Source organism: Lampetra fluviatilis, chromosome 3 (genome assembly GCF_964198595.1).
Source record: "Lampetra fluviatilis chromosome 3, kcLamFluv1.1, whole genome shotgun sequence".
Classification (NCBI taxonomy): Eukaryota; Metazoa; Chordata; class Hyperoartia; order Petromyzontiformes; family Petromyzontidae; genus Lampetra; species Lampetra fluviatilis.
Genome location: NC_136277.1, coordinates 5,674,473 through 5,697,123, shown reverse-complemented (window position 1 = coordinate 5,697,123; position 22,651 = coordinate 5,674,473). Strand labels below are relative to the sequence as shown.

General features: G+C 50.5%; 1 protein-coding gene across 1 annotated transcript in view; it reads left to right on the top strand.

Annotated features, from left to right (window-relative positions):
• Positions 1-22,651, top strand: part of LOC144948058 (sterile alpha motif domain-containing protein 9-like) — a 50,226-nt gene that overhangs the window by 20,264 nt on the left and 7,311 nt on the right. Inside the window, exons 4-7 of the mRNA XM_078877489.1 lie at positions 2,584-2,839; positions 6,714-6,827; positions 8,958-9,111; positions 17,791-17,881. Of these exons, the coding sequence (XP_078733615.1) occupies positions 2,584-2,839; positions 6,714-6,827; positions 8,958-9,111; positions 17,791-17,881 (615 nt within the window). The remainder of the gene's footprint in view (positions 1-2,583; positions 2,840-6,713; positions 6,828-8,957; positions 9,112-17,790; positions 17,882-22,651) is intronic.

The following is a 22,651-nucleotide window of genomic DNA, read 5'->3' as shown; positions in this document are numbered from 1 at the left end:
AACATGGCTCCCGCTAGATAAGTTAACACGGGAGCAACCCCCCCCCTCTCCCGTATTTAAGCCCTGCCCCCCTATCTACTGGTGCGCTGGGATCGCCGCTGGGTGGCAATGTTGACGCGCATGCACCCCGCACCTGCGGGGGCTGCGCTTGGTGGTGATAGAGCCGCGACGTCGGCATTGGCGGTGCGCGTAGGGCCCCTGCAGGGAGCATCTAGTTCGGTGACCCCGACCGCCCGGCCACGCGGCACCGAGTGGCGGGGGGGGCAAGTCGCGCACAGCACGTGACTTGGGGACTGCTGCACGCCGCACCGACGCAAGACGTCAATGTGTGGGGGTCACCGCCTCTATTGTCAGACTCGAGATCTTCATTTAGACCGGAAGAATCCGATGACCTATGAAGCTCTTTTTCACAGATGTTCAGGAGGGGCGGGATCAGAAAGTTACAACAACAAACAATACACAAACTGTTAGGAGTGCAAAGTCAAGGAAAGCTAAGCAAGTCCATGAAATATAAATAAAATCAAAAGTACAAATTGCACAAGTACATGAATTGCTGCGACATTTTCAACACCAAATGCAAGCTTGGCAACAAAACCAAAAGAGTCACAGACCCCACCAAGACAACGCAGTCCTTCAACACAATTGCACATTCAGATTGAATTATCCATATGTAGTGACTCACTCGGAAACGATAAGACTTCGAGGCACTTCTTTATTTAGTGAGCACCATCGGGATTAACACACTTTATATTCAGTCCATCTAGTATCGGCTACACGTATTAGTTTGAACAGTTGGTAGGCTGTCTGACTAGCGGCGCCCCGAGATGGTGAAGATGGTGAAGACGACGAAAAGAATGGCGAAGATGGACTTGAACAGGCACGACGGGGGTCCCACTCCAACAACAGTCCCGAGGTCCCCCACAGAGCAGAGCGGGCAATGCTCGCAGCCACCACCGTGGGCACAAAACACAAACAACCCCCGGGTAGCCTCCGTAGCTACTGGGAGCAAGTGCGTTAAATAAACACAAGGCGGTGGTGCGACGAGCACTTCGAAGGGCCGCCTTTGAATCACAAGTACTGGTGTACACACGAACAAAATGACTTGGGAAAGCTCGAAACTGAGGGGCAAATAAAAGCCCCCAATTACAACTGAGATTGGTCATGGTCACGAAGCGTCGGGTTGTTCAGCCAGGTAATGTGGGTAATTATCGTGCCAAGGGGCCGTCCATAAATGACGTCACGCGAGTTTGGACGATTTTTGACCCCCCCCCATCGTCACAAAAAGTCAGACCCCCCCTCAAATATGACGTCACAAATCTCTACCCTCCCCCCTCCAAAAAATAAAACATGTTTCAAATCGCTTTAAATTATTGTCATTGTAATGCGTATTTAGAGTGGCGCTGCACTCTGATGTTGTAGGAAAAAATATTTATTAAAAAGTCTATTTAATTAAGTAGAACGTGTTGTCTATATTTATTTAAGGTTACGCATTGGGATGTGACGTCACATTTCTCCCCCCCCTCCTCGTCACACATCATCACAAATGTCTGACCCCCTCCCCCTAGGTGTGTGACGTCATTTATGGACGGCCCCAAGCACTGAACAGACAACGCTGTGTTCAATATCCAGACAGCCACTTTCTATCCACTGCTGGATGAAGGCCATGCCATGCTGTCACCATCCCTCCTGGTCTCGATGTCTATCTCGCTCCCGCACAGCCCCTGCGCTGATTAAATCGCCGTCCCCGGGTGATGGTTTTATCCGTCTGAGCCCGGCCACCAATGGCTACAGAACAAGCGCCGTGATTTCTATTTGGCTGATCCCAGCAGCCTCTGTTGGCTCGGAGCGCCACGTGGTGCTGAGGGCTCCCGTGCTGCCATTGCCCCAGGAACATTCCATGGCGCTGTGCGAGGTTCCGCATCAATAATAATCACGATACCGTAAGAACACTGCTACTTAGTTACGATGGCCTCACCGAGTCTCAAGATGATTTACCAAGAGGGTCTTCGACTGGGATGTTTAACCAACCACTCCAGAATGAATGTTTAGTGAGTGAAAACCCACGCACAGGTGGGGATAACCCTCAAAAGTCCACACAGACGCGTTCACTAACTAACCTACTTTCTATATTAGAGGCCGTTCATAAATGACGCCCGCACCTAGGGGGGGGGGGGGGGGGGTCAGATATTTATGACGATGTGTGGCGAGGGGGGGGGTTGAGAAATGTGACGTCACATCGAAATGTGCAACTTTAAATAAATATAGACAACACGTTCTACTTAATTAAATAGACTTTTTAATAAATATTTTCTCCTACAACATCAGAGTGCAGCGGCACATTAAATACGCACTACAATGACAATAGTTTAAAGCGATTTGAAGCATGTTTTTTTTTTGGGGGGGGGGTCCAAAATCGTCCAAAATCGAGTGACGTCATTTATGGACGGCCCCTTACAATGTCCTGGAGGGTTTTAGAGGTTCGCCAATCTGTGTGATCCACCAACCCTCGTTTCAGAAGGTCGCCTCTTAGCCTCGCAGAGGTCGACGATGAAGTCCGCCGTGTTCGTGTCTGCGCCTCTGCAGTGACTGTGCGACGGCTCTACAGGGGCAGCCCCCTCCCTCTCTCCCTCCCACGCCGTGAAGCCCGCGGGGCGCTGCTGCCCGGCGCTGTTGCGCAATTGGAGACGGCGACCGCGCAGCGCGCCGAGCGGCTTCCTGGAGACGGACGCACCGCACAGGCGCGGGGTGCCGGTCACGGCAGGCTCGCTGCTCATTTCCTTCCCACGGCTGGGCTCTACAAGGCGGCAGCAGCAGCATCGCACTGCGCACGCCTCGTGAGGTGCTGGAGGGGCGGCAGTCCCCGACCCCACCGGGCAATCGGCCGAGGTAAGAACGCGCGCGAGGCGTCGCTGGTTGCGGACGATCGCGACGCTGGCACCGGCGTTAGGCCTCGTCGAGTCCACGCGTAGAACGAGCTGGTGAACATCTTCTGTGTTAAACCTCGGCCTAGGACCCTTTATCACGCGACGGGTTTAACGGGCGCTGAGTCCAAGTCTAACTTCACGTGTTACGCAGCTATTGACTGGCGCTTTTCATAACGCCAGTGGAGAGCACGTGAAGTCCACTGCCAGTCATGATTAGAGGACACAACGGGGATTGTGATGTGAATCCAAATGATGTTCTCGAAGGGTTATGGAGCCTGAATTTGGCACAAGCACAGGCGAGTCTGCTTAAAACTGTCAATCAAGCTCAACACAATCATTTCGAGATTCGCCTCCCAAAAATGACAGACTCGAGGTAGATGGGTTCCAGTCCAATGAGCAGAATCAGTTTAAAGTTTTACACTGTTTAAAGTTCTACATTGTTTAAAGTTCTATATTGTTTAAAAATCTACATCGTTTAAAGTTTCGTGTTAAATACTTAAAAAACAATTCGCCTGCCGAGGGGTGTGACGCTAAAGCCGACAGAAACCGGCCAAAGTCATGGTTATGGTAACACAGTATGCAGTGTGTGATAACACGGTATACTGTATATAGCTTATTCTATCACTGTACAGTGTTTTCTAACATAGCATTGTATTATTACACATGGTGTATTCTAACAGATTATGCAGTGTATTCTAACAGTATCTTATGGGCCTAAGCTACTGACTGTTAAAACATGATAATACAACAAAAATCATGTTATTTGTCCATGAACAGCTGAGTCAAGATTATTTTTTCAGGAGAGTCCTGCATGTGGTGATTGGCAAATTCTCTTCTGGGGAGTGGTTTGGTTTCTTAACACCCCCAGAAACCCCAACGCATACAGCCGACAACACTCGCGGGTCTGCACGGATGGGTTCATGAACCCATTTGCTGCACTATCATCTCTCGCGGCGCAGGGTTTTTGGGAGTTTAATAATTATCTCTGTAATGCACCAACCCTGGCCTCCTCCCACGCTCCGTGTGGTCACAGGCGTGGCCCACCGCACCCCGCTGAGTGTCGCACGAGGAACAGCCAAAAGAACATTCAGAGAAATGTGACTCAGCCATCAGGACGCCTGCCCTGTAGGTGTCAATGTCTGCAGACACACAGTTAGGCAGAAATGCATCAAAGGCGTTGTTTTCACGAGAGCCCTGCACCGGATGCACGAGTCATTTCCTCTCTGGGAAACGCGCGCGTGGGAGGGAAACGCAGTGCACCGCATCGAAGGCACCGACACGAGACGCCAATGTTAGGGATACAAAATCAAACAATTAATTACGACGTATTTCTATCTCGAATTGATGTTTACAGGGCTGATGAATATTCGGCCAATTTCTTTTTCGTGGAATTCCATGTGAAATGGAATAAAATGTTTAGAGGTTGTGGTTCACAAGCACGACTAACAACACATCTCACCCATTCACAATCAACACGGCCCACGCGTGTGCAAGAAGACGCAGCACGTGCACCCCTCTCTGCAGGGTCACACCGCGGCGAGACTGCTTGAGCATGAGAATACAAACACAGCAAATACAAAGATTCCCCGTCTAGCCTGAACTGACTGTTGGGGCAAGTGGTGTTAGTGAGCACCTATGAAGTCGGGCACAGAACACGGGGGCGTGGGGGCTAGCACCACGCCTTCTCATTGCTGATGTTTTCACATCACACCTGGTATTCATTTAGGGCTGAGTCGACCTAGGAGAGGACCAGAACTAGTTCAAATAGTTTCCGCTCTTACTGATCGTGAGCGGGAATCGAACTCAGGTCACAGGGTTCATAGCGGAGTGTGCTTACCACTGTTCCACCGCTCCGCGCATGAGATAACAAATGCAAAGATAACCCGTTTAGCCTTAACATACTTGGGGCAGGTGCTGTTCGGGCACACACACATAGAATGCGTCTGTATAATTTGCCATGGAGAGGTGGTGAGCATGGCAGACTGCGCCAAAATGCCAACCAGAGTTCGATTCCCAGCCATGGCTTATGCCAGTGGGGAGCACGGTGGTGTATCCTGCAGACAGCATGATCTGATCTACCGTGCCTCCTACTTAACGTTGATTCTAGGAGGGGGCCCCCTAAAGCTGTGGCTTAATCGGTGCACGGGAATGGGTTCTCTGAAAGGACCGAGCCTTTCCTGAGCCACTGCTGGAAATTCCAGCGTCCCATTCCAAGTGCAGTCCACACACTGCTCCACAGGCGCTCAGCGTTGCCGAGTGAACGCCTGGGACACCCGCTCCACGCCCTCTCCTCCCTGGCCGAACGAGTTTTGCTGACACCGCTCACTCGCCCTCGAGCTAATTGTCTAGGTGTGTCCCGTGCAGACACTCACATTGAGGGGGGGGGGGGTAGCCTTGAGACGTGGCTTGTGTGCCGCACGATGAACGCAGTGTCCTGAGTTCAATTCCCGGCCTCTGCCAACATCAAAGGTGATTGACATCTGAGCCGGTTCTGGCCATCCCCAGTCATTCACCGACCACACTGACCAGTGTGAAGTATGGTCAAACAATCCTCATGACCATCACGGTGTTGAGAGGCCTTCATCCAGCAGTGGATAGATGCGGGTCTGTGAATAATGAACATGTTTTTAAATCCTTTATATTAAGTTCGCTTGCTTGCTTAGGACCGTGCAAATCTTTCGGTCGTTTTTTAACCCATTTCCAGTGATCCGATCGAGCTGACATTTTGCACAGACTCGTTGTGCGTGACAATGCACTTTCGTGAAAAATTTTACACTGTTTAGGGAATTTTTTTTTTTATATTTAATTACCAATTGTTTAATGCTGCCAGACAATCATCTGACCCATAGGTGGCAGCCATCTCAAGCCAGAGGACGAGAGGACTCTAGCCGCCCCGATGCCACGCATATAAAGGATTTATAATGAAAAACTTTGTTTTTACGGGTTTACTTGTTTTAAGGTCGCGCTAAAATGAACCACAACACCTTGCTGATCTCGTCTATGAACATAATCCATCACGCGAATTCCGGTCATCCTCACAGCGGCCTTTGGCTGGCCATCGAACAAAGAAGGCCACTGCGTTGTGCGCTTTCAGATGCGTTTCTGCAGCCGTCTAGAACGCTCTTCCTTCCGATATTAGGAAGCCGCTGGAGATGTGCACTTTTACATTTCGATTGAAAACTCCTTGGAACTGTGTTTTGTGTTTAGTTTAGTAATAGGTTTTTACCCTTTCAACTGGTACAAAAACTGACACCTTTATATAAGGCATCATGTTTGCAATAACCACAACACAAGCAGTCAAACAATCCTCATGACCATCACGGTATGCCTTTTGGCGTCATCTGGTCCAACACCAATGGAGACTAGGCTCTAAGAAAAGCTGTCTCGGGTGTGGACCAATCAACTTCAAGGACAGTGCATATCATTATCATCATCAGAATTGATTCTTTTTGTTTGCATTTTGACTGCTTATGTTGTGGTTATTGCAAACATGATGCCTTGTATAAAGGTGTCAGTTTTTGTACCAGTTGAAAGTGTAAAAACCTATTACTATATTTTGCCACTGGTAAAGGAGGTCTCATTGTGTTTAGTTTGTTGTTCTTCCCCCGCATCTCCGATTAGCACGGTTGGCTACATACAGTGCGAAAGACGTTTAACATACATAGCATGACTTTTACCGCGCATGACAGCAACATATCAGCAGCGCCAGTCTAAAGTTCAGGTATCACTTTGGCTCCGAGCGGCTTCCCCAGCGACGACTTCTCCCACGTGCCACCGCTCGTCTCGCAGGCGGCGCGTGGCCGCGTGGAACCCCCCGCCGCCCCGCCCCGCGGTGGAGACGGAGCTCGCCGGCGCGGGCGTCGACGCGGGGATGATGGCAGACGCGGCGCAGCACGAGCCACGGTAAGGCGAGGGCACCGGGCATCAGCGCAATCCGGCCAGGTTACGCGGACGCGCAGTCGGTAGGTACACGGGGCCCGGTTCACGTCGCAGAGAAGTGGCGTCGGGGAGAGTCGCCAAACCCCGCACCGTGATGAACAATCGGCAACACGCCAATAAGCCCACGGGGCAGGCTGTCCATAGAGGCATCGTTTCTTTGACTTCAATCAGCCCCCAGCACTGCACCCTGCAGTTTACTGCGGTGCACGTAGTAGACGTAGTGGTGGTGCGGTGGTGGTAATGCACGGCCCTTTGTCACTGCTGCAGGATGAAGGCCTCCCCACGTCGTGCCGGTCATCGCGGCTGTTTAAACCATCTTCACCACCGTGGTCGGTGTGGGTTGGTGCATGTGGACCCAGGACCAGTCCAGACATCACCACTGATATTGGTCATGGCCAGGAGTCAAACTCAGGTTGCCGGTTACATTCCGGGTACAGTACACGTAGATACTCTGAAATGTTTGTCTTTGACTTCATGCAGGACATTCATAATTAAGCTATTTGAGTGAATGCGGCTATGTTAAATAGCCAAGTAACATTACTGAGCAAGCACTTTGCTGCTCGCAAGCGATAAGCATGGCAGCCAGCAGCCAAGTTGGTGGTTTGTGGTCAGCGTGTGCTGGGACACGGAGAGTTATTGGCGCACGCCTGAGATCCGTGGCTTTGGAGGCGAGGGTTGGTGGATCAGGCACGCTTGTGAAACTCACAAATTATCCGAGCTGCAAGGGGATAAGGAGATAGCAAATCAAGTAAACTTTTTGAATCCATCTGTGCGGAGCTCTGAGAATTGTCCCCTCGTATTTCGGCGTTTTCTCTGTCTACTCTGGTTTCCTCCCACAGACTAAAACTCTCATTAGACGAGTTGGTCAAACAGCCCCTCTTGAATGCAGCTCTATTATAGAACTTCAAAAAACCCAAGCCCTTGAATTTGGTGGTGAGATGTTAACTACGTTGCCTGGAGGTTGTGGGTTCGATCCCAACGCTAACGCCTGTATATTTGGATTTTGCACACTCTCCCCGTGGTCACGTGGATTTTTCTCCGGGTCCTCCGGTTTTTCCCTCCACATTTAGAAACATGCGTTGAATGTTTGGCTGCTATAAATTTCCACCTGATAAGCCACTTCGTTGAGCTATCATTCGTGGCCATGTCACTTCTGAAAAAGAGCTATATAGCTCAGTGGGGCTTACCTGGTAAAATAAAACACTTGTGAGCATGTTAGACCTTTTATTCCATCCTCGTCAGTTTCTCTGCTCGTGATCTGTATGTCACAGCAAGTAGTCGACACAAACACTTTATAAGCGTAGTTTTCACTGAATGTGTGGCAAAGTTCAGCCCCCTAGCCCTTCAATAAGCACAAATATAATTAACAGCAGTCCCTCATTGGCTCAGCCATGGCCGTCTCTCTGTGTTCGATGACGCACACAGATGACCCAGCTGGGAGGCGCTGTGCTAGAGCACCACTCCCCTTACAAGCGCCAGCCTCAGGGTGCTGATCCCAGTGTGAGGCTGATGCAGCCCATCATTCCTCTGTGTGTCTGACGCGATAATAATGAAGTGAATACATCAGCCATTGTAATGAATACTAATTATTACGTGGTACCTTATGTTGCGCTGGGTGGCACTGCAGCAGCCAGCTCACATACCTCAGCCCATCATCACTCGATGGTTGCTGAAACAATTGTCAACTGCAAGGTCAACTGCGGTCGCCCTTTGTAAAGACTGATCCCCACGAGGGATGTAGAATTGGAGATGAAGGCCACAGGAAGGCATCTCGACACGGCGTTCTCTCGTGTTGACTGTCGTATAAAAGCTGTAAGCGCCGTGCGCTCAGATTGCCCATTGACACCGGTTTATTAACACTCATGCACCGTACTTTGCCAATCTGCAGCTGAATGAAGGAATCCACATGCTGTGTCAGTCATGGGGATTGTGTGACCATACTTCACCACACTGGTCTCTGTGGGTAAAGTGAGTGGGGGAAGGGAGTGCCGGTGAGACGCTGCTCATGTCTCTGTGTGTCACAGTGGGACGCTACTCCCATCTCTGTGTGCGTCACGTTGGGACGCTGCTCACGCGTCTCTCTGTATGCTGCAGGACCGGCTGCGTGTTCCTGCTGCTGCCCTGCGGTGGCGTCTACACGGTCGAGGTGAACGAGTGCGACCGGCTGAGCGACGTGGTGAGCCGAGCCAACGAGTGCCACGGGCCCCTGGTGCCGAGCGCGGCGACCTTACACCACCAAGGCAGGCGGGTGAGTGAAGCCACGCACTGCAGGCGATGCACTCACTCACTGTGCTGCTGCTGGGTAGCCGGCCTCTCCACACCACGAGGCCTGCCCCAACACCGTCGCCTCTTATGATGCCTCTCAATTGCTCTCTGTGAGCTGCTTCACATTCGTCGAGTATCAATTGTTGGTTTGCCATAAACAGCAGTGAGATGGTGGAGCCCTTCGTCATGAGGGGCTGCTTGCTGAGTGTGGGTGGGTCGTGCTTCCCCATTCATTGCGCATCCCAGATCGAGCACCCTCAGATCTGCCCTCTGAGCCCCTGCTGCCCTCTGAGTAGGCAGCCCGGCAGGCAGCCTCACCAGGGAGGCGGGCAGGGCAGTCGACGGGGCCAGGCTGAGAGTGAGAGCCGGTGCACAGATTGGGCTGTCTGTGCACTGCTACTATACAAGTTGCTTGTTTGTAGAATATGGTCATGGAACAAGACTTTAACAATTTTAATTGTCATAATCTCCTGCTGGTTACAACACCCACATGCCTTACTGCATGTATGTTGAACTTCTATCACACCGTACATAGCTACTCGTGCTAATCATTCGCACCGTACGTAGCCAACCGTACTGCAGACAAAGTCAGCTGAGTTGTAGAGACGTAGACTGAGTGGCGTGCACTGGGAAGCAGCCTCTGTGGCTGACCATGGCGCTGTTCTCGTCAGTGACACGCGGCTGCCCGTGTGCCACCGTGGCTGCCATGGTGAAGGGTTGTGTGTACTGAGGTGCAAAGTCCTTGCAGGTCAACTCAGGCCAGGAAGTGTAACCCAGACGCCCACAGTCACTCAAACACGTGCACGATAATGATCACACTGAAGGCCACAGCGGTCTGTGGTGTAGTGCAGCTGCCGTTGTAACGTTTCTCTGAATCAATCGCGTGCCGATGTCGCTCCCAGTGTTGCCACGAAGCCTGTCTCTCGAAGCTGCGGTCCGTGTGCACGCTTGAACCACATACGGTGCCTAACAAATGAAAGGCACTACCTAGGAGAAGACATATCACGTGAGCTGGACAGCCGGTAGTGCTGCTGACTAAAAGCCGCCACAGCTCATCATCAATCCACAGCTGGATGAAGGCCTCCCCAAGCCATCTCTCTCTGTCACAGTCCTGCACTGTAATAATCCATCCAGCGCCTGCAGGCGAGCTGATTTCATCGCTCCATCTCCGCTCTGGACGTCATCTCGGGTGCGATCCCCCTCTTGGCTGTTCTTAGTCTCGAGCACGGCCATCGTCCCTTCTCGTGGCATTGTCACCACAACGCAGAAGAAGGTAAACGCCCAAAGTTGGTGAATGCCCGACTAGAGCCACCGAGGCGGAAGTCCATCCCTGCCGTCGAGCCCAGGGGTGTCCCGACGTTGCATCAAGGGCCGCGTTGACGAATGAGCAGAGAGCTGTGGGGCACAGCAATGCAACAAACAAATACAGAGAGAGAGGAGGTGGGATATGAGAGAAAGGATATATTAAGAAGAGTTATCCGAGTGATCGTGATGTCATGACAATACTACAGATTAATTATTATACATTGTGTGTTATACACACAATGTATTATACACATCATGTATTATACACACAATGTACTGAAGGCCACTTGCCATTAACGTCAGAGTTGGGGCCCTGGTCAACTCCATCAGCAGTCACGCATACAAACTGATGATGCATTGTGGTGCAGTCTTATTGGTAATGGTATAAATCAGCCTATTTTCACTTGGTATCTTTACATAAATATTATAAAAGTTATATTCTGAATATATATAAAAGGGGTGATAGGAAATATATAATATTCAGAAGATAGCTACAGTTCAGATGCAAACAAGGGTACATCGAGAGATATGAGATTCACAGATGTATTCAAAACAGAAATTATAAGATATGTGCATTCACAGCAGATGTATGAGAGGCAGACGACGTACAGTATTCAAAAATCATAAAAAGAGATGTAATAAAAAGGTAGAAGATGTATTCACAAGAGATATGAGAGAATAAATGCTTACAGAATAGAGTTATGAGAGCGGATGGAGCTGTGTCCAGGAGGTAGACAAGAAATCAAGTACAGCCATTTGTAGATTGCAAGCAGGGACCATAGAGCATGCACCACAGTACAGTACAACAATGGATTTGGTTTCATTGCCCAGTGGTGACAATGCAGATGAGGGAGCAATAGGAGAGGGGTGCAGAGAGAGGAGACTCTGGGGACAAGCTGGAGAGGCGAGGCGCGAGGCTGCAGCCCCCACGCGCCGCATCCCTGCGGGGCCCTCGAGCTGCCCCACACGGTGGCCTCAATGCCTCCAGGCGCTCTTCTTGTGACGCAGATCGCTTGCTTCTCTTCGGCTTGGGTGGCCACAGTCAGTGAGTTGGCCAGCCAGATTTCGTTTGTGTTGGGGCCAAGGTTTGGGCAGCTCTGGTCTAGTTTGTTTGGAAGAGAACATGCTAAAATGGCATAACTATATCTACACTACATCATTATTTACATGACACTCATAAAAAGGCACATAACCGGAAATGTTACGGGCAGCTTATATAGACAAAGCAAAGTTAAGGTAAAATGCCTGAATATTCACATGCACTATCTGAACATTCACAGAGAATGCATGAACTCTCATATCGACTGCATGAACACTCAGAGAGAGTTGTTGAAAATCCAGGCAGTAGTCTTAGGCTGCCAGAAAATGCAATACATCTGCCTGAATGTTTCAGTTTTCCCTCAACCGCCTGATTTAACGTGGATATTTGAATACTGCAACGATGATGATCATTTCTCCAGAAGGAACGCTTTGATACTCTGTTACAAAGGGTCCTTTATTGGGCTGCTTGGCCAATAACATCCACGAGTGTTTGGCTTCATGCGGGATGCATCCAGATCACCCAGAAACACCCCACGCATGGCCTGATAGTAGAGTGGCGCTCAGCACTGCCGTCTCCTGGCCTCATCAAAGCCCCATACGAACCACACCTCGGAATCCCTGGTGGCCACCCCTCCCAGTACTCAACCCAGCTCAGCTCCCGAGGTCTGGCGGCATAGATACGATTCGGGTGATTTAGGCAACGCGTGCTACTCACGGCCATGGCGAGCAAGTGACACGCCACATGCGCACTGGACTAGTTTATACCGCACCGAGTCGCAAACGAAGCTTCATCTTCTACATACGTTGATATTCTGTTGCACCGTACGTAGCCAACCATGATAATCAGAGGTGTGCTGTTACTTGCAAGATGCGCACCACTTCCCTACCGTTTCAATAAAAGCCATGAGGCCGGGTGCCACGTTTTATTTGTGCACCGCAGGGTCATTCTCATGCCTAGCGACCGTGTGCATCTTGAATTATTTTGTCATTCTGTGACGTGTCACCAGTGCCCAGTGTGTGTTGGCACTGCACCGTGGGTACAGGAGCATGCGCTACCTCTCCAGAACCGGCGTAGCTTGCCGCCTGCTTGCCAATCGCCTCGGTGGTGACCGTGCAGCTGAAGGCTGCGTACCCCACGTGCATCCCGCGGGTGCGGAGGTGCAGCTACAGGGAACCGGGTAGAACGACAGCGGTGGCTGCAAGTCAGCCGGCAGCTTGAGATGAGTTTTGGTGAATTTGGCTGCGGGACATCTGTGGGACAGTCCTGGTTGAGCCTCCTTCATGGTGTAGAGGTGTGGGGGTGTGTACCGTACTCGCGTTACTGCGTTATCACGTTTCACATACACTACGATGCGAGGCTACATTTCACCGTGTGATAATTATCATGCTATCAGTTTCCCTTGACTTTGGAATTGTATTTCACGTAGTTATTCTGTTTGTGCTTTGTTGTGCTTATCGTGCGAATAAATAAGTATTTACTGCGTATGTGAATGTTGCAAGCTTAGCTGGCAGGTTCTCGAGGCAGTACATCCAACATTGCTTGCACGTTAGTTTACGGACAAGCACAGCCCTTTTGGTTAATCCTAGAAATAAATATGAATTGTGTGGGTTATTTAACCATACTTCACCACGCTGGTCAGTACGGGTTGGTGAAGGCAGGGAGCAAATATGTTGGAGCGTGGGGATTTTACTCCACTGCCCTCTTCTGACAACGCAGCCCCGCAGCAACCTACAGCACACGGGTGTGTGCAGTGGTGGTGGCCCATCCAAGCACGATCCAGGCTCAACCCGGCTGGGCTTCCCACACATTAGGAGTGTTTAGTGCGTGGGCCAGGCGAGCGCAACGCGACACCGCGACGCTCGCTCAAGAGCAAACAGAAACACCTGCCACTATTTGACTTTGCCGTCGAGAAAGGGGCTCACATCTGTAACCTTTACCCTCCTTGTGGTGAACGCGGCGCAGCGCTTCTTGCTGCAAGAGGCTGAAGGGAGCGATAGGAATCGTGAGTGTTGGTAAATGCGACGGGACCAGTTCTGACGCAACACAGGTGCCAACACATTTTACTCAACTCCATTCCTAACATTCCACCAAAGTCCGTCGTCAGTAACCTGTCCTGTCCGCTCTAATGCAGGTCAGGTTGATGTGTATTGTGTACATCTCACGAGAGGTAAACACAGAAGCCTGCACTGCGGTGAGGTGCGAATTAATTACGTTCATCATCAGCTGCCACAGAGACAGCGTAGCACTGAGACACAGTACATTCCACTGTGACACTCACAGCTCCCACAGAGATGGTGTATCACTGATACAACACATTCCACTATGACACAGCTCCCACAGAGACAGTGTATCACTGAGATACAGCACATTCCACGGTGACACAGCTTCCACAGAGACAGCGTAGCACTGAGACAGTACATTCCACTGTGACACTCACAGCTCCCACAGAGATGGTGTATCACTGATACAACACATTCCACTATGACACAGCTCCCACAGAGACAGTGTATCACTGAGATACAGCACATTCCACGGTGACACAGCTTCCACAGATACAGCATAGCACTGGGACATAGCACATCCCGCTGTGACACTCACAGCTTCCACATACAACATAGCACTGAGACACAGCACATCCCGCTGTGACACTCACAGCTTCCACATACAACATAGCACTGAGACACAGCACATCCCGCTGTGACAATCACAGCTTCCACAGAGACAGCACATCACTGAGACAGACCAACAACAACCGCCGCCATTCGTCAATTACTGGCAGTGACATCACCACAGTGCTTGTGCGATGCTAGGTACACTTTGGTCCACGTGAAATGTGCAAAGCTCAGTGGCAGGAGGTCATGGGACAGACCCATGTGCCATTGGTTGGCTGACTGAGATGGCAGATAAACCACCTGTTCCCCTACTTTGCCAACTTGCAGAATTCTATCTGCCCGGCATTCCGCTCATTGTTCTGAGCATCGTTCCTCTGCCCCATTGCTTAAGGGCGACTGCCTCCAACTGCTCAAAAGCGTCCTTCACAAGCCTCATCCAGAGACCAATCTTGACACTGCTGGTACCACTCTTCTGCAATAACAATCAGCTCCACATCCTCCTGTACCACATCACCCCATCACTTTCTTCCATTGCCCTTGCCATGTCTGTTTAGCCCCTCTATCCGGCCAAACAAAAGCTATTTGGGCATGCGATGGCTGGGCATGTGGACTATGTGACCCAGCCAATGCAGTCTTGTATGCCGGAGGAGCTCACTGATGAGACTGTGTCCAGATCTTTCAAGAATCCGTGAGCTCCTCACAAAGTCCTACCTGGTTAAACCCGAGATGCATTGTAGGCAGGCCAACTTGAAAGTCTCAAACAGGCATAGATGTGGCCATAACTGTGGCTGAGAAGATCCGAAGCTTCATGTGGAGAGACATGCCAAGTAGCTTCCACGCAGCATTACGCAACTGATGAAGTGATAATGCTGCTCAACTGACTATAACACACACATTTCCCACAGAGACGGAATAGCAACGAGACACAACATCGCACTGTATTGAATTGGACCTGGATCTTGTGTTTGTTTAAGATTTTGGAAATCTTTTTGGTAACACCTGCTATGTATGGTAACATGATGGTTTTGCTCGGCTTCTCAGGGGGTTGTTTCTCCATGGTTGGAGAAACAGCTTTGAGAATAATGTGGTCCGAGTACCCATTCATCTTGAGTGCCTGTTGTACGTGTTCCAGTTCACTGGCTAGGTGGTGTTGGTCGGAAATGCAGTGGGCCCTATGGTGTAGGTTTTTGATGAGGAAATTCTTCTGTGCCGGATGGTGGTGGGAATCAGGTTTCAGATAGGAATCTGTGTGGGTGGCTTTCCTGTAGACAGAGTGTCCCAACGAGCCGTCAGGTCTCTTCTCAAACAAAACATCCAGGAATGGTAGCTTACCATCCTCCACTTCCATGGTGAATTTGATGGATGGGTGTATGGAATTGATGTGGTTGAGAAATTGGTTAAAAGCTGGCAGGCCATATGGCCAAATGACAAACGTGTCATCTACATCAAAGCTGACGAGAAAATAATCTGGGGACAGTGAAATGTCCTTGATTAGAGAGACCAAGTGAGCTGATACTCTTAGGTTTTTTCGGTAAAATCACGTAAAAATATAAAAATAGAAATAATTATATAAATAAAATAATAAATCACGACGTTTCGGAGGCAACACAAGTCTCCGTCATCAGGTGGGACCATCACAGCTAAATTTACTGTATCAAGTGAGGCAAAATTCCAAGAGACAAGCTCTTAAATACAAGTTAAGGGGGAGGGGGGGTTATTTGAATGTGGTAGCCAGTGAATGGAACGTGTTGGGGGGGGGGGGTGTGGTCGGGGCTAAAAGAGAACAATCCATGTACCTCGACTTTGGGTTGTAACCGGTGTTGGCTGACAATCCAAATACAAAAAAGGCAGTACTGTTAACCGCTGAGGATATCAACACTCGGTAAAGTAGAATAGTACCTGTCAAATAAGATTGTACAAATATGTGTAGTTAAATCTTTTTTACATGGTTAATAACATCTTTCCAATGATTACTCAGTTTGTACCCATCATCACGGTTGAAGTTATGTCTGTGTTTGTATATCTGGATGGCTTCGTGTACAAACCTTTGATGGTAGCCAGAAGGTTTGCAGAGCACCTTGGTCTCGGAAAAGACAATATCACGAGAGCCCACAGCGTTGTAGCAATGTTTGGCAATGGCGGAAGACTCAATTTTGCCGTGTTTCAGATCTGACTTGTGCTTGCGGACACGATCGGAGACATGACGTTTCGTTTCTCCAATGTAATAATCACCACAGACAAACATAAGATCCAAGTCCGATTCAATACAGTACATAAAAATACGTGATCTAATCCCATCTGTAAAATATGTCATTCCTGACTTGCAATACCCTGGATTCTATAAACTGAGTTGCATTATTTTGATTATTATATATTTTTTACCTATGTGACTTTACCGAAAAAACCTAAGAGTATGAATCATTGCAGTCACGAAAGCTTCAAATCTAGAATCAAGTGAGCTGAGTTACGTACTGCTGAGGTAGTGTTGCCCGTGAATGTGTAGTGCCATAAGAGGGGAGGGGCTGCTGGGGGCTCTGGGACCCTAGACAGATAAGCCCTCGGCGCCAGGCGCTAGGATCCCAGGCACCCCAGACAGTTAAGCCCCTTGGCGCCACCAACGGGGGGGCTGTGTGCTCTGTGGGATATCTGGGGGCGCACACAACCCCACCCCTCGTTGGGGACGAGGCATAAAAGGGAAGCTCCCTGGCCGATCGGGGCCAGTCGCAGCTCAAGACCCAAGACCCGCCAGCCAGCCAGCTTAGGACCCTGGACCCCCTCGTCCCGCTTGTCCTTGTAAGGGCCGGGACGCTGTGAGGGCCAGTGGTGGGACTCTGGGACTCCCGGCTCTACGTCCTTGTAAGGGCGAGTTCCGAGGAAGCCAGAGTCCAGACCCGCACCTTGGCTGGGTCAGGTCAGGTAGCCTCCCCTAGAGTAATTGTAGCCGGAGGACCCCAGAGCGTAGCCAGAGTAGTGTATCTAGGCTGTGTACCCTGGCTGTGTACCTAGGCTGTAACAGAGTATCAGGACTGTTGGAGTGTTGTATTGTAATAAAGAAGTTACCTCTACAAGTGTCTCCGGAACCCATTACAAATGGAAGCAACAGAAAATGGGCCAGTTTGTAGATAGGTGAGTTGATAGTGGAAACGATGGGCCGAAGTGGAATTTCTCCCCCCGAATCCCCAGCTTTCTCGGCCTCCCACTTCCAGCCCTGCCCACTTCCCCCCCCCAGCCTCACGTCCCCTCTCCTAGCGCTCACGCAGCGCTCCACTCCCCCCCGCCTCTCCCCCCTTGTCCCTCCCCCTTCTTACCTATATAACCTCTTGCCATGGCAGCTCTCTCTCCCACTTCAGTAAAAAAATTATTGCTGTGGTTTTCCCGCCTGATGATGATTGCTTGTGTTGCAATCAAACGTCGTGATTTGTTTTATTTTCATTTATTTCTAACTACGTGACTTCATCGAAAGAACCAAAGAGTATGGATTCCTGCAGTCACGAAAGCTTCAAATCAAGATTCAATTGCAGTTCCAGACTCTTTACAGACATTGAACCAGTTCAGGGAAAATGTAAGACAGAACGGTTTAATAGCGCTTAAAATGTATGAATATTGCACACTCGTGATAGCCTACAGTAGGTCATAAGAGTCGCACGTTGATAAATGCACTTATGCGCATCAGTGAATGACCTTGCCTCGTTTGTTTTCGAAGCTGCCTCCCTCCACGAGACTGTCTACGCACGGGGGCCTCCACGAAGCCAACCTGCACGTGCAGTACCCGCTGAGGGGTGGCAGCTCTCCAGGTGTGTGCACCGCTCTCCCCAACGTCTCTGACATCGTCCACCGGGTCTCCCACCAGGCGACGCACGCACCAGGCGAGGCGCTTCCAGGCCGGGCTGCTCACCTTGGTGCACGCAGCGCAGAGCTCCGTCTTTCCCATGCTGGGCCAGTGAGGGTGATTGTTGGGCCGTGCGAGTGTCAGGACTGTCATTTTCAGCAAGGTCATGTTTAGAAACGATTGCAACAAAGAGAACCCACGCATACGAGAGGGTAGCACGCTCGATCTCTACACAGATAGATTCAATAATCAATTGAGTCTTTGCTGTAACTGCAATCTCCCAGTCACATTATGGCCCAAGCTAACAACACTTGGTATTCACAGGCAGTCTGCTATCCGAGCACTAACCAGGCTCGAACGCTGACATTTACGAGACCGAGCACATTCACGATGCTTGTGCATAAAGACGATCGTACTGCTTCAGGTTTGGGGCGTTTTCAGCAGAGAAGAGCCTCCTCTTGTGAATTATATCTGAGGATCATGAATCTTCAAGATCATGGATATTGCTTGGAAGGCTGCTACCAGCCTTGTCAGAAGCAATGAGAGACAATGAGCATGCACTACTGAGCTTCGAGGTTCAAATACTGGGACTGGGTGTCTCTCTCAGGAAGTTCATAACATCATAAGTTTGGCGAGTTACTTAATTTCCAGCTTTTTATCACAAACCAGAGTACCCAGAGGCAGGGTAACCAACTGCAGATCGGGAGTCTCAAGCAGGTGATGGTCTCCGCATGACCCACCGATACCCACACCAACAACATACGAGAATACCCCTAGAGTCTGCGAGAGCGGGGGCGGAAGATGACTCATCGACTGACAACATGGTAATGACTGGACCGGAAACGACTACGAGTAATGAGAGCACAGCACAAGAGAACACCCCAGCAACTGTCACAAGTTCCGCTGCAACAGCAGGCCACAAACAGATGCAGGTATGTGTCTGTGGTTGGAGGAAAGTTACATCACACCATGGGTTGAGGATCCACCAGGGGAAGAAGGGGTGTTTGGGTAAAGAGAGACAGAGGCCTCGCATTGATTACTTTCTGCGAAAGCGATCAAATCAGTCGAATGAAGCACAGCAACTGGACGCAAACCATAGTTTGCAGTGCATCAGTACCACTGTCATGGAGGACGTAAACTCAAGCACCGAAGTAACAACTGAGGTGGAACCAACAACAGGAGTGGAACTCACCCAGCCTCCGAGACCTGCAATCGAGAGGAGACTACCAGGGCACAGACCGTATGTGAAGTGGCCTGGCGCCAGTGACAAGAAGTTGTGGGAAACAGTGAATACTGACCTTACCTTGACCCTCGAGAAACTTCGAGGCACAGTGGAGAAGAAGTTGGAGAGGATGGGGGACATCATCTATGAGTACGGGGCAGAAAGCTTTGGAGTGCAAGAGGCAAAAGGCGGGAGAAAGGTTCCAACCCCACCAGTTTCCAGGAGGCAACAAGAAATCAAGCGCCTCGTTCAAGAAAGGAGACAGCTTAAGAAACAGTGGAAGAAAGCCTCGGAAGTGGAAAAGGAGGGCATAGAGGCACTTCAGGCTGACATCAAAACCCGGTTGGCATCCCTCCGTAGAGCAGAGAACCTACGGAAGCGCAGAAGGAAGAAAGAACAAAATAGAACTCGATTCTATAAAGATCCCTTCAAGTTCCTTAAAAGTCTCTTCACGAAGGAAAAAAGTGGAGTTCTAAAAACAACAAAGAAAGACCTAGAAGAGCACCTGAGAACAACAAACTTTGACTCAAAGCGACATGAACATCTGGCCATCCCATCAGATATCCCACCCATTGAACCCCCGGAACATCATATTGAGACCAGCCCTCCGACATGGAAAGAGGTGGAAAACACAGTTCGAAGGGCAAGAACAGCATCAGCCCCGGGGCCAAATGGAGTCCCGTACAAAGTGTATAAGAACGCACCAGACGTCCTGAGGTTTCTCTGGAGGCTTATGAGAACAGCTTGGCAAAAGAAGATAATACCCAAAGTGTGGCGTAGGGCAGGCGGGGTCCTGATCCCTAAGGAGAAGGATGCAGTGAACATCAGCCAATTCCGCCCAATCTCCTTACTGAATGTCGAGGGTAAAATCTTCTTTAGGATCATTGCCCAGAGGATGGCCGAGTACCTGCAAAGGAATGCGTACGTCGATACATCTGTACAGAAGGCAGGAATATCAGGGTTCTCTGGCTGCTTGGAACATTCCAGCATGATCTGGCACCAGATCCAAATGGCCAAGGTGGAGAAAAGGGACCTCCATGTAGTCTTCCTCGACCTCGCCAATGCATTTGGCTCTGTGCCCCATGAACTCCTGTGGTCTGCCTTCAGATTTTTCCACATACCGGACACCATCACAACCCTGGTGAAGTCGTACTTTCAAGATCTGCAGTTCTGCTTCACCACCTCAGAGTTCACCACCTCATGGCAATGCCTGAATGTAGGTATAATGGCGGGATGTACCATTTCTCCATTGGCATTCATAATGGCAATGGAGGTTATCATCAGATCCTCAAAATGGGTTGCTGGTGGACAGCGAGTCGACTCTGGTTTTCGCCTCCCTCCACTCAGAGCCTACATGGACGACATTACAACATTGACCACCACTGTCCCATGCACCAGGAGACTGCTCAGAAAACTCGAGGAGAACATCAGCTGGGCCCGTATGAAGATTAAACCATCCAAGTCACGCAGCATCTCGATTGTGAAGGGAGTACTCTGTGACCTGAAATTCTTCATCGGAGATGACCAAATCCCAACAGTGTCTGAGCAGCCGGTAAAAAGCCTTGGAAGGTGGTATGATGCAAGCCTGAAGGACAAAGACCAGGTGCAACAGCTGCGCAAAGACATCAGTAGTAGCCTACAGTCCATCGACAATACCCAGCTACCTGGAAAGTTAAAGGCCTGGTATCTGCAGTTTGGTCTCCTACCCCGGGTGTTGTGGCCCCTAGCAGTGTATGAGGTTCCAATCTCAACAGTGGAGAAGATGGAAAGAGGAGCCACGAGCTACTTAAAGAAGTGGCTCGGAGTTCCACGATGCCTTACCACCATAGGCCTCTATGGAGATGGTGTCCTCAAGCTGCCCCTCACCAGTCTAACCGAGGAATTCAAGTGTGCAAAAACCAGGCTCCAGATGAAACTGAATGAATCTCGAGACCCAGTGGTGAGCAACAACGCGCCGACCTTGGCAACTGGGCGCAAATGGAGGCCAGGAAAAGCAGTCCAGGAGGCAACAGCAGCCCTCAGACATGCTGACATTGTGGGTCATGTTCAGCAAGGGAGAGGAGGCCTTGGGCTAACTAGCCGTGCTACTTGGAGTAAGGCCACTGCACCAGAGCGGCGGAAGATGGTAGTGCAGGAAGTACGCCATCAAGAGGAGGCTGCAAGGTGGGCCAAGGCAGTCTCTCTTGCCAAACAAGGACAGTGGACTCGATGGGACAGTGTGGAGAAGAGGAAGATCAGCTGGAAGGATCTGTGGGCCATGGAAGCGAGGCGGTTGAGCTTTTCCATCAGAGCAACATATGACATCCTTCCAACACCAGTTAATCTTCACCAATGGTATGGTGAAGATCCGGACTGTGCCCTCTGTTCCATGCCAGCCAACCTCAGGCACATTCTCACAGGGTGTAAAACAAGCCTCACCCAAGGACGCTACACTTGGCGTCACAACCAAGTCCTTAAAAACCTTGCGTCCACCCTGGAGGACAAGCGAGCTGCCACCAACTCCCTACCACCCCCAGCAGCATCACACCCCTTACGGACGACCTTTGTCCGCGAAGGGACTAAACCACCGAAGAGCGGCTCTACACCAATAGAGCGAGACCAGCTGCGCTTGGCCCGCGACTGGAAAATGCTAGCTGACATTGGCCGGCAACTTGTGTTTCCTCCGGAGATCGCAACCACCACCCTAAGACCTGACATGGTGCTCTGGTCCCGTTCGCTCAAGAAGGTCTTCATCATTGAGCTCACAGTACCCTGGGAGGACTCAGTAGATGAGGCGTATGAGCGAAAACATCTGCGCTATGCCGATCTAGCTGCCGAAGCACGGCATCATGGCTGGAACACAGAAGTCCGACCAGTGGAGGTGGGCTGCAGAGGTTTTGTGGCAACATCTACAACCAGACTGCTTAGAGACCTGGGAATTAAGGGCCAGAGCCAGCGTTCGGCAATCAGAGCTGTATCGGAGGCGGCAGAAGGCAGCAGTCAGTGGCTCTGGATGAAGAGGAAAGACCCCAGCTGGGCCCCAAAGTGAGAGGGCCAGGAGGTATGCAGTCAACAATGCTTGACTCAGGGAGGAGGACGCCCCTGCCATGCATAGTCCCATGGGATGTTGGCTATCAACAACAAGGCAACTCCTATGACTAATTGGGAATGGGACGCAAGCGTAGGATTGATCACCCTGTCGCTGGCCGCCTTTGGGGAGGGTGTATAGTATGAAAGGCCGAAACACCCTAGGAACCAAAGGGTCACTACTGACGATGCGCTCCCCAAATTTCACCAGGCTCACTGTTCATGAACTCTTGGAAGTGCTTGCACAAAGGATAGTAACATCTCATCCTGTGTTCTTTGGAATCAGATCGGGAGTCTCAAGCAGGTGATGGTCTCCGCATGACCCACCGATACCTACACCAACAAGTGCTGCATTACAGCTGTGGGTGGGAAAGAAAGAGCAGAGCGACCAATGGGAATGTCCATGCAGGCCGTACAGGTATCACCGCACAGTGGAGACTCATAATG